A 16,601-nucleotide genomic window follows, 5' to 3' on the forward strand; every position below is an offset into this window, starting at 1 on the left:
AAAAAATGTTATTACATACCCAAGCATGATTAAAACAATAGAAAGCAGAGCAGAAATAGAGAATCATTATGAAATGTATTTTTATTATAGATAAGAAAGTCAGTGTACATTTTTTTCATATGATGAGAAACATCAGTAACACGTAGCATTTATCCTGAATGTTGTCTCAATAGCAAGAACTAGAAGTTAAAATCAAAACAAAATTCTCATTTTAGGTCCTATTTTCCTATAAGTTGCCCACTAAAGATACAGCTTCATTTGTAAAATAAACATCCTTAAAAAACTATGCAGAGCTGTACCATTATTTTAAATTTCCTAGAAGAAAAAGTTATCTCAAAGTATGGTTGGAAAAAATGTTTTGAGTTTTAAAAAAAGTGATAATGCTACTCCCAAATCATCTACTTAAGAGTTCAGATTTTCACATATGGATTTATAGATTTTTAAATATGTATCTCTCTCTCCCCTCTCTAGCCGCCCCCCGACTCACTTTCTATCTATAGATAGATAAAATACATACATACACATATACACAGGTACTGTATATATAAACACATTCATACATGCACATATATTCATTCACATACACACATATATATCTTAATGTAGAATTTCTAAAGAAAACTACTGAGTGATATTCTCTATAGTAGGGCAGAGAATCCTACAAAATTCTTAAAAGGGTCAGAGGCCCTCCACAGTGGTGCTGATGGAGCTGGCTTGCACTAGCCCATGAGAACCAATTGTTAGCATCTCTTCTCAACTGTACATTCAGTGGCATGGTGGTAGCTTAAAACTGGACATGATAAAATTATTTATGTCACAGTTCAGTTCACTTCAGTTCAGTCGCTCAGTTGTGTCTCACTCTTTGCGACCCCATGAACTGCAGCACGCCAGGCCTCCCTGTCCATCAAAAACTCCCGGAGTTCACTCAGACTCACGTCCATCGAGTCCGTGATGCCATGCAGCCATTTCATCCCCTGTCGTCCCCTTCGCCTCCTGCCCCCAATCCCTCCCAGCATCAGGGTCTTTTCCAATGAGTCAACTCTTCGCATGAGGTGGCCAAAGTACTGGAGTTTCAGCTTTAGCATCATTCCTTCCAAAGAGCACCTAGGGCTGATTTCCTTTAGAATGGACTGGTTGGATCTCCTTGCAGTCCAAGGGACTGTCAAGAGTCTTCTCCAACACCACAGTTCAAAAGCATCAATTCTTCATTGCTCAGCTTTCTTCACAGTCCAATTCTCACATCCATACATGACTCCTGGAAAAGCCATAGCCTTGACTAGACAGACCTTAGTTGGCAAAGTAATGTCTCTGCTTTTGAATATACTATCTAGGTTGGTCATAACTTTCCTTCCAAGGAGTAAGCATCTTTTAATTTCATGGCTGCAATCACCATCTGCAGTGATTTTGGAGCCCCAAAAAATAAAGTCTGACACTGTTTCCCCATCTATTTCCCATGAAGTGATGGGACCAGATGCCATGATCTTCATTTTCTGAATGTTGAGCTTTAAGCCAACTTTTTCACTCTCCACTTTCACTTTCATCAAGAGGCTTTTGAGTTCCCCTTCACTTTCTGCCATAAGGGTGGTGTCATCTGCATATCTGAGGTTATTGATATTTCTCCCAGCAATCTTGATTCCAGCTTGTGATTCTTCCAGCCCAGAGTTTCTCATGATGTGCTCTGCATATAAGTTAAATAAGCAGGGTGGCAATATACAGCCTTGATGGACTCCTTTTCCTATTTGGAACCAGTCTGTTGTTCCAAGTCCAGTTCTAACTGTTGCTTCCTGACCTGCATATAGGTTTCTCAAGAGGCAGGTCAGATGCTCTGATATTCCCATCTCTTTCAGAATTTCCCACAGTTTATTGTGATCCACAGAGTCAAAGGCTTTGGCATAGTCAATAAAGCAGAAATAGATATTTTTCTGGAACTCTCTTGCTTTTTTGATGATCCAGCGGATGTTGGCAATTTGATCTCTGGTTCCTCTGCCTTTTCTAAAACCAGCTTGAATATCAGGGAGTTCGCGGTTCACGTATTGCTGAAGCCTGGCTTGGAGAATTTTGAGCATTACTTTACTAGCATGTGAGATGAGTGCAATTGTGCAGTAGTTTGAGCATTCTTTGGCATTGCCTTTCTTTGGAATTGGAATGAAAACTGACCTTTTCCAGTCCTGTGGCCACTGCTGAGTTTTCCAAATTTGCTTGCATATTGAGTGCAGCACTTTCACAGCATCATCTTTCAGGATTTGAAATAGCTCAACTGGAATTCCATCACCTTCACTAACTTTGTTCGTAGTGATGCTTTCTAAGGCCCACTTGACTTCACATTCCAGGATGTCTGGCTCTAAGTGAGTGATCACACCATCGTGATTATCTTGGTTGTGAAGATCTTTTTTGTACAGTTCTTCTGTATATTCTTGCCACCTCTTCTTAATATCTTCTGCTTCTGTTAGGTCCATGCCATTTCTGTTTTTTATTGAGCCCATCTTTGCATGAAACCTTCCCTTGGTATCTCTAGTTTTCTTGAAGAGATCTCTAGTCTTTCCCATCCTGTTGTTTTCCTCTATTTCTTTGCACTGATTGCTGAGGAAGGCTTTCTTATCTCTCCTTGCTATTCTTTGGAACTCTGCATTCAGATGCTTATATCTTTCCTTTTCTCCTTTGCTTTTCACTTCTCTTCTTTTCATAGCTATTTGTAAGACCTCCCCAGACAGCCATTTTGCTTTTTTGCATTTCTTTTCCATGGGGATGGTCTTGATCCCTGTCTCCTGTACAGTGTCACAAACCTCCATCCATAGTTCATCAGGCACTCTATCTATCAGATCTAGTCCCTTAAATCTATTTCTCACTTCCACTGTATAATCATAAGGGATTTGATTTAGGTCCTACCTGAATGATCTGGTGGTTTTCCCTACTTTCTTCAATTTAAGTCTGAATTTGGCAATAAGGAGCTCATGATCTGAGCCACAGTCAGCTCCCAGTCTTGTTTTTGCTGACTGCATAGAGCTTCTCCATCTTTGGCTGCAAAGAATATAATCAATCTGATTTCATTGTTGACCATCTGGTGATGTCCATGTGTAGAGTCTTCTCTTGTGTTGTTGGAAGAGGGTGTTTGCTATGGCCAGTGCGTTCTCTTGGCAAAACTCTATTAATCTTTGCCCTGCTTCATTCCATACTCCAAGGCCAAATTTGCCTGTTACTCCAGGTGTTTCTTGACTTCCTACTTTTGCATTCCAGTCCCCTATAATGAAAAGGACATCTTTTAGGGTGTTAGTTCTAAAAGGTCTTCATAGAACCATTCAACTTCACCTTCAGCATTACTGGTTGGGGCATAGACTTGGATAACTGTGATATTGAATGGTTTGCCTTGGAAACGAACAGAGATCATTCTGTCGTTTTTGAGATAGCATCCAAGTACTGCATTTCAGACTCTTTTGTTGACCATGATGGCTACTCCATTTCTTATAAGGGATTCCTGCCCGCAGTAGTAGATATAATGGTCACCTGAGTTAAATTCACCCATTCCAGTCCATTTTAGTTCACTGATTCCTAGAATTTTGATGTTCACTCTTGCCATCACCTGTTTGACCACTTTCAATTTGCCTTGATTCATGGACCTAACATTCCAGGTTCCTATGCAATATTGCTCTTTACAGCATCAGACCTTGCTTCTATCACCAGTCACATCCACAACTGGGTATTGTTTTTGCTTTGGCTCCATCCCTTCATTCTTTCTGGAGTTATTTCTCCACTGATCTCCAGTAGCATATTGGGCACCTACCGACCTAGGGAGTTCCTCTTTCAGTATCCTATCATTTTGCCTTTTCAATATGTTCATGGGGTTCTCAAGTCAAAAATACTAGAGTGGTTTGCCATTCCCTTCTCCAGTAGACTACATTCTGTCAGAACTCTCCACCATGACCCGCCCGTCTTGGGTGGCCCCACAGGGCATGGCTTAGTTTCATTGAGTTAGACCAGGCTGTGGTCCATGTGATTAGATTGACTAGTTTTCTGTGATTATGGTTTCAGTGTGTCTGCCCTCTGATGCCCTCTCGCAGAAATCAGTAAATCCTACTAATCAAAACATACGTTGACCCCCTACCTCAGCCAGTTATTAAACATTTACTGGAACACTGCTGTCCTCAGAAAACACTTTGAGAACTACTGGTACAGAGAATGCAGTATTGCTGAGAAAACAATGATGAGAGATAAGATGATAGCTTTAAAGGACTGGAATAAAATCTGACCTGAAAATGAAAGGAGATTCTTAAGATAAAACATGAACAAATAGGGTTGAAACATAAAAAAAAAGCCCATCAGTTAACCCAAATTGAGAGATTGTTTACAAAATAAATAAACAGGATTCTTCAAGTGTCATAAATAAACAGTATTCTTAAGTGTCAAGGTCATGAGATACAAGGAACAACTGTGGACTGGAACAAACTGGAGAGCACTAAGGGGAAATGACAGCTGAATGTAGTATGGAAGCTTACACTGGATCCTAGAGCAAAAATAAAGGAACATGAGTGGGAAACTTGATGAAATTTGAATAAAGATTTTCATTAATAGAAAAGTAAAGAGATAACTATCTCTTTTTTAGCTGAGAATATTAGTTTTAATGTCCAAGAGGTTTAGCTGAGAAAATTAGTTTTAATGTCCGAAATATTTACTATGTCCCGGGAAAAATTAATTAAAAGAACACAAGTTTGGAAAATGTTCTTAATTTCTCAGAGAAAAGGAATTTCCTGCCAGCATCTTGGCAGGAAAAAAAAAAAAAAAAGATTACCAACAAAAGAAGAGAAAAATCAGGCTGGCTTTAGACTTTTCTTTAACTTGAAATAGTGAAGATTATGGAGCAGCATTTGTAGGGTTTTAAGGCTATGGTTTTTCCAGGAGTCACGTATGGATGTGAGAGTTGGACTGTGAAGAAGGCTGAGCGCTGAAGAATTGATGCTTTTGAACTGTGGTGTTGGAGAAGACTCTTGAGAGTCCTGTGGACTGCAAGGAGATCCAACCAGTCCATTCTGAAGGAGATCAGCCCTGGGATTTCTTTGGAAGGGATGATGCTAAAGCTGAAACTCCAGTACTTTGGCCACCTCATGTGAAGAGTTGACTCATTGGAAAAGACTTTGATGCTGGGAGGTTTGAGGGTAGGAGGAGAAGGGGATGACAGAAGATGAGATGGCTGGATGGCATCACAGACTCGATGGACGTGAATCTGAGTGAACTCCAGGAGTTGGTGATGGACAGGGAGGCCTGGCGTGCTGCAATTCATGGGGTCGTAAAGAGTCCGACATGACTGAGCAACTGAACTGAACTGAACTGAACTGAATCATAAATATGATTACAGTATTGAGTACAGACACCAAAAATCAATATTAAAAAGAAAGTTAGATGATAAAAAATCACAGTTAGGATGTATTTACATATAGGTGAGTCAAAGTAGAGGGACATCGAGTTCAAGGGAGAATTAGAATGTATTAGATCTCTTGTCAAACACAGGGGGAGCAAAGTTAGTGTTTCATTGTGACTTTGATAATTAGAGAAATGCATGATGAAGCATGTTTTTAAAAAACATAGAAATAGCCACTAGTTAGAATACACAACAGAATATGCATTTCTCTAAATGCATTCAGATTATAGATATAACACATTTTATAACAAAAAGCAGAAAAGATAAGTACAGTGCAGTAACATAAAAATAAATAAAAAACATAAAGCAAGATGATAAAAATAAGACCATATACTCAGTTTTGACCAGAAATATTAATCTTTTAAACCACTTCTTAAAAAGGCAAAGAGATTGAAATTTTTTTAGATAGAAGTTAGCTATGTGCTACATGTGAAAGATAAACCTAAAATATAGCAACACAAAGGTTAAAAATTATGGGTATACATAAAGTTATTTCACAAAGCCACAAGCAAAAGAAAACAAAGGTGACTGTGTAAGCAGCATTTTAAAAGAATTTAAGACAAAGAAACATCAACCAGGATAGAAAAATATAATTTTATGTAAACAAGTGCTACAATTTATAGATAGATTGTATGTACAAACATGCTACTTATTAATCCTTATGTTAAATAACAAAATTTATGTTATTTATGTTATAACATAGAAATAAATAAAAACTTCATTATAATAGGCAACTACTATATCACTATGACATTAAGAATTTACACATGCATGTGCATATATACATAGAAATTTTGTTCTCTGAAAGAAACTCTCTTGTTTTAAACATTCATGGATGATTTATTGAAATTGATTATATTAAGTAGTCCACCAAGAAATCTCCATAAATTTCAAAAAGTAGGAATAATTCTGTCCACATTTCTTGACCACAGTATACGAAACTAGAATTAAAAACAAAATTCTCTTCTAAATAATTATTGGGTCAAAGAGGTAAGCAAATATACAACAGTTTGTTCAGAAAAGGAGAACAATACTTAATCAAATCATACAAGCTTTGCCAAAGTTCTTTAAAAGTAATTTCATACCTCTGCTTTCTTATTTTAGAAGAAAAGAAGTCAATTAAATCATACAAATGAAAAGTTTAAAAAGATACATGTACATCATATCCAAATCCAAAAGTATTCATTAGAAATATATTGAAAATATGTTTGAAAATATATTGAAAATAAATTTCCTCATTAGAAAATATAATGAGGAATCACATTCAGAAAGGATACCATGCACAATGGCAATTAAAAAGACACCACAAAGACTATCTGTATGAATAAAACAAAATTTTGAGACATCTAAGAGCGTTTGCAAAAAGATATTTTTTTGAAGTATACTATGTTCCCGATGGGCTTCCCTGGTGGCTCCTTGGTAAAGAGTCTGCCTGCCACTGCAGGAGACCCAGGTTCAATCCCTGGGCCGGAAGATTCCCCTGGAGGAGGAAGTTGCAACCCACTTCAGTATTCTTGCTTGGGAAATCCAAGGGACAGTGGGACCTAGTGGACTCCAGCCCATGGGGTTGCAAAAAGTTGGACACGACTAAACGACTGAACAACAAAATGTTCCTGATAGGGAGACTAAATATTGTAAAAATATGACTTAGTTTCTAATTTATTTTATCTTTCATTATTGGCATACTGGTAAATATCTAACAACTGGCTCTTCAAAAACATATATGCATATGTATATATGTTTGCTCTAAAATTATACATCTTACTATTTTACATCAACTATTTTACAGATATAAAAGATGAATAGCCCACAAATTACAAATAGTAACATACGCAATACTGTTTATTACTGATTTCGTATAACCAGTTGATTCTTACACAATGCTTTCATTCATTGACTTTTGCCAAACTCATAATATAGGTGATACTTTTGTCTTCTCCTGTGTGTACTCAAAGGAAATAAAATTGGTCAGTCTGCTATATTTATTTTTACCAAAAAATAGAAGTAAAATTTTAAAAATTGAGGAATGAGTATAATTCCAATATGAGTATATTTATTTATTTTAATGTGTAAGACAAAAGTGAAGAAAAATGTGTGTATCCAGATTTCACTCAATCATCAATGATGTGACTTCTTTGCTCAATCGGATAACAGTTTTCAAGTACTGAAAAGATACTTGCTAAACTTTTTTGTGCTATTCACAGTGTTGCAGCTACAAATATGACATGCCTTTTTTCAGTATTTTTTGTGGAAGTATAGTTGACTTACTGTGACTTACTGTGTTAATTTCTGCTATACAGTAAAGTGATTCAGTTATACATATATTTCCATACATTCTTTTTAATATTCTTTTCCATTATGATTTGTCATTGGATTTGAATATAGTTCTCTGTGCTACACAGTAGGACCTTGCTGTTTACCCATTGTACATATAAACACTTGACTTCTGCTAACCCCAACCTCTCACTCCATCCCTCCCCCAACTCCCTCCTTCTTGGCAAGCACCAGTCTGTTCTATGTCCATGATTCTGTTTCTGTTTCATAAGTAAGTTCATTGGTGTCATATTTTAGATTCCACACATAAATGATATCATATGGTATTTGTCTTTCTCTTTCTGACTTACTTCATTTAGTATGACAATTTCTAGCTCATCCATGTTGCTGCAAATGGCATTATTTCATTCTTTTTTATGATATTCTATCACATCTACCACATCTTCATCCCTTCTTCTGTCGACAGACATTCGGTTGTTTCTGTTGTCTTGGCTATTGTGAATAGTGCTGCTATGAATAGAGGGATACATACATCATTTTGAATTATAGTTTTGTCCGAATATATGCCCAGGAATGGATCGTATGGTAGTTCTATTTTTAGTTTTCTGAGGAACCTCCATATTTTTTCCCACAGTGGCTGCACCAACTTGTATTCTCACCAAGAGTGTAAGAGAATACCTTTTTCTCCACACCCTATCCAGCATTTGTTATTTGTAGACTTTTTAATGATGGCCATTCTGACACATGTGAGTGAGGTGGCACCTCACTGTCATTTTGATTTGCATTTGTCTAATAATTAGCAATCTTGAGCAGCTTTTCATGTGCCTATTTGCCATTTGTATCTCTTCCTTAGAGAAATGTCTATTTAGGTCTTCTGTCAATTTTTCAGTTGGGTTCTTTGATTTTTTGTTGTTGAGTTGAGCTGTCTGTATATTTTGGAAACTAGGCCCTGTCAGTGGCATCATTTGCAAATCTTTTCTCCCATTCTATAGTTTGTAGACATGATGCACTTTTAATCTCCTATATTGTTTTCTCCAGTCTAAACAATCAACAGAAAAATAAACTAGGCCCTAATTTTGTATTATTTGCCATTTTCCATGCCATTTTGGCTGATTTCAAGCTATTAATGAGAGATCACTGATAATGGAGTTGGGAAGAGATGCACAGAGTACACTCTTTTATAGTATTTTCACCATACAGAATCAATAGACATAAATCACCTCAAGAACATAGATAATAGTAATGTGTACAAAAACATTAGAAAGTGATGAGTTTTTAGTAAAGTGAAAGTGAAGTCGCTCAGTTGTGTCCGACTCTATGCGACCCCATGGACTATAGCCTACCAGGCTCCTCTGTCCGTGGGGTTTTCCGGGCAAGAGTGCTGGAGTGGATTGCCATTTCCTTCTCCAGGGGATCTTCCCGACCCAGGAATTGAACCCGGGTCTCCCGCATTGCAGGCAGACGCTTTACCGTCTGAGCCACCAGGAAGCCTCTAGATATATAAGGAGATATCACACGTCACTTGAGAAAAGTTTTATTCAGTATATGATGCTGCAATAATTGGTCAGTTATTTAACAACTCTTTTTTTTTAATCACTGAAGTATAGTTAATTTATAATGTTGTGTTAAATCCCAGTGTACGGCAAAGTGATTCAGCGATACATACATGTATACATATATATATATACACACACACACATATGTATATAATATATTCTTTTTCAGATTTTTTCCATTATAGGTTATTATAAGATATTGAATATAGTTCCCTGTGCTATACAGTAGGTCCTTGTTGTTTATCTATTTTATATACAGTAGTATGTATATGCTAATCCCATACTCTTAATTTCTCTCTCCTCCTCCCCTGCTCTGCCCTACTATCCCCAGGAGTTTGACAATTCTTGATGTGAAAAATAAATATTCTGAGCTCATGGACTGCACACGAAACGCTTTGGGCCACCTGGGTTGAGCCTGTTAGATTGTTGTTTCATTTATCTACAGAATAAATTCTAGCTTGATTATAAATTTAAAAACAAATCATAGAAGAAAAAAATGTGTATCAAATGCCTGGAAGGAGGAAAACTCTCTATTTTTAAAAGACAAGAAATTTCAAAGGAAAAATTTGATAGATCTGACCGAATAGAATGTGACAAGTCAATTAATGAGATAAACAAATATGTCACCACCCTTTTCCTAGGCTTGCACATTTCCAGAAAATGGTTGAAGAGAAAAAATAAGGAAGAGTACCACCTAGAATTTTCTGTTAAGCATCCCTAAAAAGGTCAGTTTTCATTCCAATCCCAAAGAAAGGCAATGCCAAAGAATGCTCAAACTACTGCACAATTGCACTCACCTCACATGCTAGTAAAGTAATGCTCAAAATTCTCCAAGCCAGGCTTCAGCAATACGTGAACCGTGAACTTCCTGATGTTCAAGGTGGTTTTAGAAAAGGCAGAGGAACCAGAGATCAAATTGCCAACATCCTCTGGATCATCAAAAAAGCAAGAGAGTTCCAGAAAAATATCTATTTCTGCTTTATTGACTATGCCAAAGCCTTTGACTATGTGGATCACAATAAACTGTGGAAAATTCTGAAAGAGATGGGAATACCAGACCACCTAACCTGCCTCTTGAGAAATCTGTATGCAGGTCAGGAAGCAACAGTTAGAACTGGACATGGAACAACAGACTGGTTCCAAATAGGAAAAGGAGTCCGTCAAGGCTGTATATTGTCACCCTGCTTATTTAACTTATATGCAGAGTACATCATGAGAAATGCTGGACTGGAAGAAACACAAGCTGGAATCAAGATTGCCAGGAGAAATATCAATAACCTCAGATATGCAGATGACACCACCCTTATGGCAGAAAGTGAAGAGGAACTCAAAAGCCTCTTGATGAAAGTGAAAGTGGAGAGTGAAAAGTTGGCCTAAAGCTCAACATTCAGAAAACAAAGATCATGGCATCTGGTCCCATCACTTCATGGGAAATAGATGGGCAAACAGTGGAAACAGTGTCAGACTTTATTTTTTTGGGCTCCAAAATCACTGCAGATGGTGACTGCAGCCATGAAATTAAAAGACGCTTACTCCTTGGAAGAAAAATCATGACCAACCTCGATAGCATATTGAAAAGCAGAAACATTACTTTGCCAACTAAGGTCCATCTAGTCAAGGCTATGGTTTTTCCAGTAGTCATGTATGGATGTGAGAGTTGGACTGTGAAGAAGGCTGAGCACTGAAGAATTGATGGTTTTGAACTGCAGTGTTGGAGAAGACTCTTGAGAGTCCCTGGGACTGCAAGGAGATCCAACCAGTCCATTCTGAAGGAGATCAGCCCTGGGTGTTCTTTGGAAGGAATGATGCTAAAGCTGAAACTCCAGTACTTTGGCTACCTCATGCGAAGAGTTGACTCATTGGAAAAGACTCTGATGCTGGGAGGGATTGGGGGCAGGAGGAGAAGGGGATGACGGAGGATGAGATGGCTGGATGGCATCACTGACTCGATGGACGTGAATCTGAGTGAACTCCGGGAGTTGGTGATGGACAGGGAGGCCTGGCGTGCTGCAATTCATGGGATCGCAAGGAGTCGGACACGACTGAGCGACTGAATTGAACTGAAGTGAAATGCCTCATTGTCATTTTTAAATAGATCTAAAAATAGTTACATTCTCAAAAATTATTCACTCCTTCATAGGAGTTTGAAAAATGTTTTGAATCTCTCCCAATATGAGTATATATGCTTTCCTAATTAGTTTTTCCTTGGTGAAAATGAGGAATAATTGAATGATGTAAATTTTGGATAAAGTTAAATATCCTGTCAGCTCTTAGTAATGTATTCTTCCATGCCTTCTCCTCCAAAGAAGTGCTAGCTTGTCAACAGTCCATAGGTCAAAAAAAACCCCAGCAAATATTAGATTTCCTGGAGGTGATGCAGGGGCCCTAGCAGATAACCAGAACATGGCAGTAGGGAACCTGGCGCTGCAGAGTTCAGTCTGAGGAAGCAGGATATTGGCTTTCTGTTGTAGAGAAGTCTGAACACTGGACTAGAATTGAGGGGCCAGGCTTCAAAGTCCAAGAATGAGGACCATCAGAAGGAGACAGGCAGAGCTTAACTCAAGCTACTGGGCAAATTGCTACAAGAGTGACACCAAACCAGCAGCCAAGGCAAAGGATCAGTTAATTATAACTGATAATTTCAGTGGATGCCCACTGAAGTGGGTATTCATCTCAATGGATACCCCCCAAGAAGGGAGAGCAGTGGCACTTGAAGGCAGTGGGACTTGAAAGCAGTCTCCTGTTACCAGGATAGGGGTGCCACAGGCGGGGGGTGTTAGTGAAAGGAGCACTGCCTTCGGGTGATACTACAGCAAATCAGGGCCCAAAGGAGCATAACTATTTTCAGGGTGATACAGGTAACACAAGCATTACCTTGGCAGGAGTCTCATTGTCCTGTTGGTGATAACTGTGTTAGATAGATTGAGATACAGGACGCCAGGGCAGCTCTCAGAGATGTATCTCATTGATTCATCCTGCATAACAGTAGAGGGAAGAATCTTATTAAAGTCTAACAGGCTTTGCTATTTCCCCATTATCTATCATCTCTCTCCCTGCTCCCCAAAAAGTATATGCCAGACTTGATCTCTTCATACTCTTTATTAGTTATAAATCAAATTAAGTAGAAGATTGCTTTGCTTGCAACTTCATTACTCCCTCCCCTTCCTTTTCTTTGGGCTTCCCTGATGGCTCAGACGGTAAAGCATCTGCCTGTAATGGAGGAGACCTGGGTTCTATCCCTGGTTTGGGAAGATCTCCTGGAGAAGGAAGTGGCAACCCACTCTAGTACTCTTGCCTGAAAAATTCCATGGATGGAGGAATCTGGTAGGCTACAGTCCATGGGGTCATAAATAATCAGACACGACTGAGCAACTTCACTGTTCCCTTTCTTTGAAATAAAGTCCCATTCCATCACAATGACGCTTTATTAAAATTTGAACCCTTGCCATTTCAACACCATGACAGAAAATTTGAGTTTGTGTCAAAGTGTCAAACAGTCTTGACTCTTTAGATACATGAAAATGATTGAAAAGGGATCCATTTTTAAACTTATTAAAAGCATTCTGAAAGACGGGAGTAGTAAACTCTTTCAACTGGACTTCATTAAAAAGTGAGTCCATATTCATACATGGATATATATATATATATATGTAGAGAGAGAGAGAGAGAGATGTTTGTGTGTGGTGAAGTTTCTGTGGTTCCGTTACTGAATATTTAAAATAGCTGAACAGATTTTCACCAAACTTAGGATGAGTTTGAGATGGCCTGAATTAGAGGCTGCATACATGTCAGACATGAAATTTAGTGTCGGGGAAACTGTGCAGGAGAATCTTAAAGATTCAGTCAGCCCTCCTCCAGAGAGCTGAAACCAGAACAAGAAAATAGTGTGACTGTGACATGAGAAAGACAGAAAAACAAAATAATTATTTCAATCATGAGCCCTAAACACACGTTTACAAGACAGATGAATTGCAAGCTTGGATTGCAATGCTGCTGCTTCTTGTGTGGGTAACTACTGGTAAAATGTTCTAGAATGAGTAGCAGCAGGTTTGTGTTTATTTAATGATGGTGGATGAGTCTCCAGGAATACTGAAAAGGTCTGCTAGTTTTAAATATCTGTGGTACATTGTCCTAGAAATAGGCCATTACAGGAAGAGGTAAACTGTCACTATGCTAGCTGATGTGGTTTGGGGAGGGATTCTGCATGGTCAGTATGGCTGCCCCCAATAGCACAAAGGATGGGAAATGTTTAGTTTCAGCAGGACCATCAGTGCTTAATATTCTATTCCTAGCTACTTCTTGGAATCATGAATATTAAAATAAGAAAATCCTACTGGTCAAAGCATCTTCCACATGGGATAAGAATTGGTTGATTTAAGATGCAAACCATACCTTAAAGAGAACACAAGGGGTTTTTTTTAAGGTGTGAAACTGTAGTTCTGCTGTAGAAAAGATTCTGTATGTCAGTAACACCTGAGAACAAGTACAGGGCTTTGAATAAACACTGTACTCTTGCCATTGCATTCAAGATGCCAGCGAGGTTTCTAGACATTCCGTCACAGAAATGTAGGATTTGGATATACATGCATACATTTAAAAAGTAAACAGTACACTTTTCCCCAACAGGAGTGGAGAGAACAAGTATAATGTGTGGCATTATAGTTTAATACAAAGAATCTATCTTCAAAAATATTCATGGTTCAACTATCGAAGAGACTATGTGCCTGTTGGAAGATTACGGCAAAAATGCAGATCAAGTGGGACATGGAGGAGGAGAGAAAGCTGGTTTACACCCTTAGAGAAGTAGCCACACAGATGTAACTGTGGGAACCAGCAAGAGGAAGATGTTGTAGGCTTTCTGTAACATGGAATAATCCGATGTTCCTTTGAGATGAGGAAACAAACCATTCTCTTCATTTTCCTGTCTGAAGGAAATTCAAACTAATTTTGTTTCAACATTTAAAAGAACAAAAGAACTCAAGTTGCAATCCCCAAATACTTGAGCAAATAAATGCAAAAACTGTTTCTGTGTTTAACACTGCAAGATGGTCTGTGGAATTTGTCCACAATGCACTCAAATCTTTCTGGATGTAATATATTCATAAGGCAAGCTTCTTAAAAATCAAACCTTTTTGAATAAATGTTACTCAACTCCTTAAATATAAGCCTGTTTCTTAGTCTTTGTCTCAAAAGGAAAGACAACAGTAAAATGTAGCTGGATAAAATTATCAGCCCTGTATATTATTAGACTAAAACTGGAAAAAAGACTTTGATGTTCACAAGTTCAACACAGATGACATTGTTCTGACTTTCCTATTAGGAAGCCAAATTTACAGAATATGCTGGTTTTTTTTTTTCAAGGAAGAACTAAAGCTCCCTGAGGGTAAGAATTGGAACCTAATTCATCTTAAATTCCCTATAACACCTCTATTTTATAACATATAAGTTCCCTATATATCATATATCTTTAACACAGTAGGTACTAAAAATATGCACATAAAGAATGAAATAGAGTAGAAATCTGAAAGAAGAAACTGTAATGATGAGGCTGGGTAGATAGCAAGAAGGAGCCGGTTCATGAAGTCTTTTCACGTATGCCAAGGTGCATGGACTTACAATCTGGAACTGGTGACTTTTGAGGAGCATGAAGCAATGAGGCTCTTCATCCTGTTCCTCCTATCTCCAAGTGGAGAGCACAGCCTGTGCAAAGGCAGAACAGCAAGAGGAGCTTGGTGCACGCAGCAAAGAAAACAAAGCAGGTTGTGTCTGCTGCAACTTAGTGTGCAGCAGGACTTAGAAGATGAGACTGGAGAGCGAGGCAGAGGCAAGATCACCGAGGGCCTCCAGAGTACAGTAATTTTAAAGAGCTGACTTTATCCCATAGTGTGGATGACAGGCGTTTGTATAAATGGTGGAAGATAGTAGTGAAATGGTCAGTTCTGCCTTTTAGAAGGAATATCTGTGGTCACGCAGTGGAAGACAGATTGAAAGCAGAGGAAGCCTGGAGACAGGGACCAGGAAGGAGCTGACTAGGGTTACGTGTTCGTTTCCATCCTCTTGGGCACCACAGTTGACAGCCAGGAAGACTGATAAATTGACCCTGTTGTCTCTGCTGGAGCCCATTTTTTTCTCTCACACACACATGACCTTAAACATAAATATAGCTCATTTTTGTGTTATTGTTGAATGGTTTTCACTTTTCAGAGATTCCAACCTTGGGCATACCTATAGGATAAATAATAGCATTATATAAATTGGATAACATTTCTTGTCAATGTTTGCTTTCTCCATATTTAATATAAATGAGCACACAGACGTGTTTTGGTAGAATCTCTGTGTTATTAGTACTCTAGTGGAGCAAGTCTGAATCCATATAAACAACAGTAAAATAAGCTTCTTATACTCACTGTGAGCGATGGACAGTCAGAGACATTCAGCTCTTGCAGGTTCTTACAGAAACCTAAATCAAACAAGTTACATATTACTAAAAAACATATTACAAATATTTAAACTTAAAGTTTTTCCACCCTGCATTCAATGCTGTGTATTCATTAGAAAGCAAACCAAAACCCCTGGTAAGTAACTTGTTCTAAGTATATGGTTTCCTTTCCTAGAAAAATGATTTCTTTGGGCTTTAAAATTAAAATATGCTTATTATTGTTTGAGGATTACAAAAGGAAAGGGGATAAGAGAAAAATACTACTTTGTGGGGGAAAACTGTAAATACTTAGAGCTTTTCAGCTTTGAAGCTTTTGAAAAAAACCAATTTGGTTTTTTTGTGGTGTGACATTTTTGTTAATTTGGGAGGTTGTGTTTCCTTTTAACATTATGAAATTTTTCAAACATAGAAAGTTGAGAGAATTGATGGATTGTACAATGAATATAACCATCACCCATATTCTACAATTCATATTTTACTATATTTGCTTGATCACATACCCACCTGTACATCCTCTCTATCCCTCAATTCATCTTAATTTCTTATGCATTTTAAAGTAAGTTGCAGACATCGGGACATTTTCCCCCAGCAAATACTTTAGCATGAATGTCATGAATAATTCAGCATGCACAGGAATTGACAGAATGTTTATATTTTAGGTTAGATAGCCATAAAGTTTACAAAGAATTTTAGATTGATATGTGGAGAGTCAGAAAGGCCAAGTGCCTGTGAGTTCTGGGACCAGAGACACCTGCCCAGCTTGTGATCTAGAAGGGAAATCAAGACGTGTGCAAAGAGCTAGACAGCAAAGTGTTACACAATCAGCTCTCTGGGTCTAGACTGGCATGAGTAAGACTCCAAATCTGAGACAGAAGAGAAACAGTGAGGGAACACAAAACAGTGAATGGGAGGAATGTTTGGG

At 38.1% G+C, this 16,601-nt stretch overlaps 1 protein-coding gene across 1 annotated transcript in view; it reads right to left on the bottom strand.

Annotated features, from left to right (window-relative positions):
* FBXL13 (F-box and leucine rich repeat protein 13) overlaps positions 1–16,601 on the bottom strand; it is a 215,452-nt gene that overhangs the window by 96,004 nt on the left and 102,847 nt on the right. Inside the window, exons 10-11 of the mRNA XM_068972394.1 lie at positions 15,648–15,700; positions 12,115–12,215 (exon numbers count right to left, since the gene is read on the bottom strand). Of these exons, the coding sequence (XP_068828495.1) occupies positions 12,115–12,215; positions 15,648–15,700 (154 nt within the window). The remainder of the gene's footprint in view (positions 1–12,114; positions 12,216–15,647; positions 15,701–16,601) is intronic.

The sequence above is a fragment of the Capricornis sumatraensis genome, chromosome 5 (assembly GCF_032405125.1).
Source record: "Capricornis sumatraensis isolate serow.1 chromosome 5, serow.2, whole genome shotgun sequence".
Taxonomy (NCBI): Eukaryota; Metazoa; Chordata; class Mammalia; order Artiodactyla; family Bovidae; genus Capricornis; species Capricornis sumatraensis.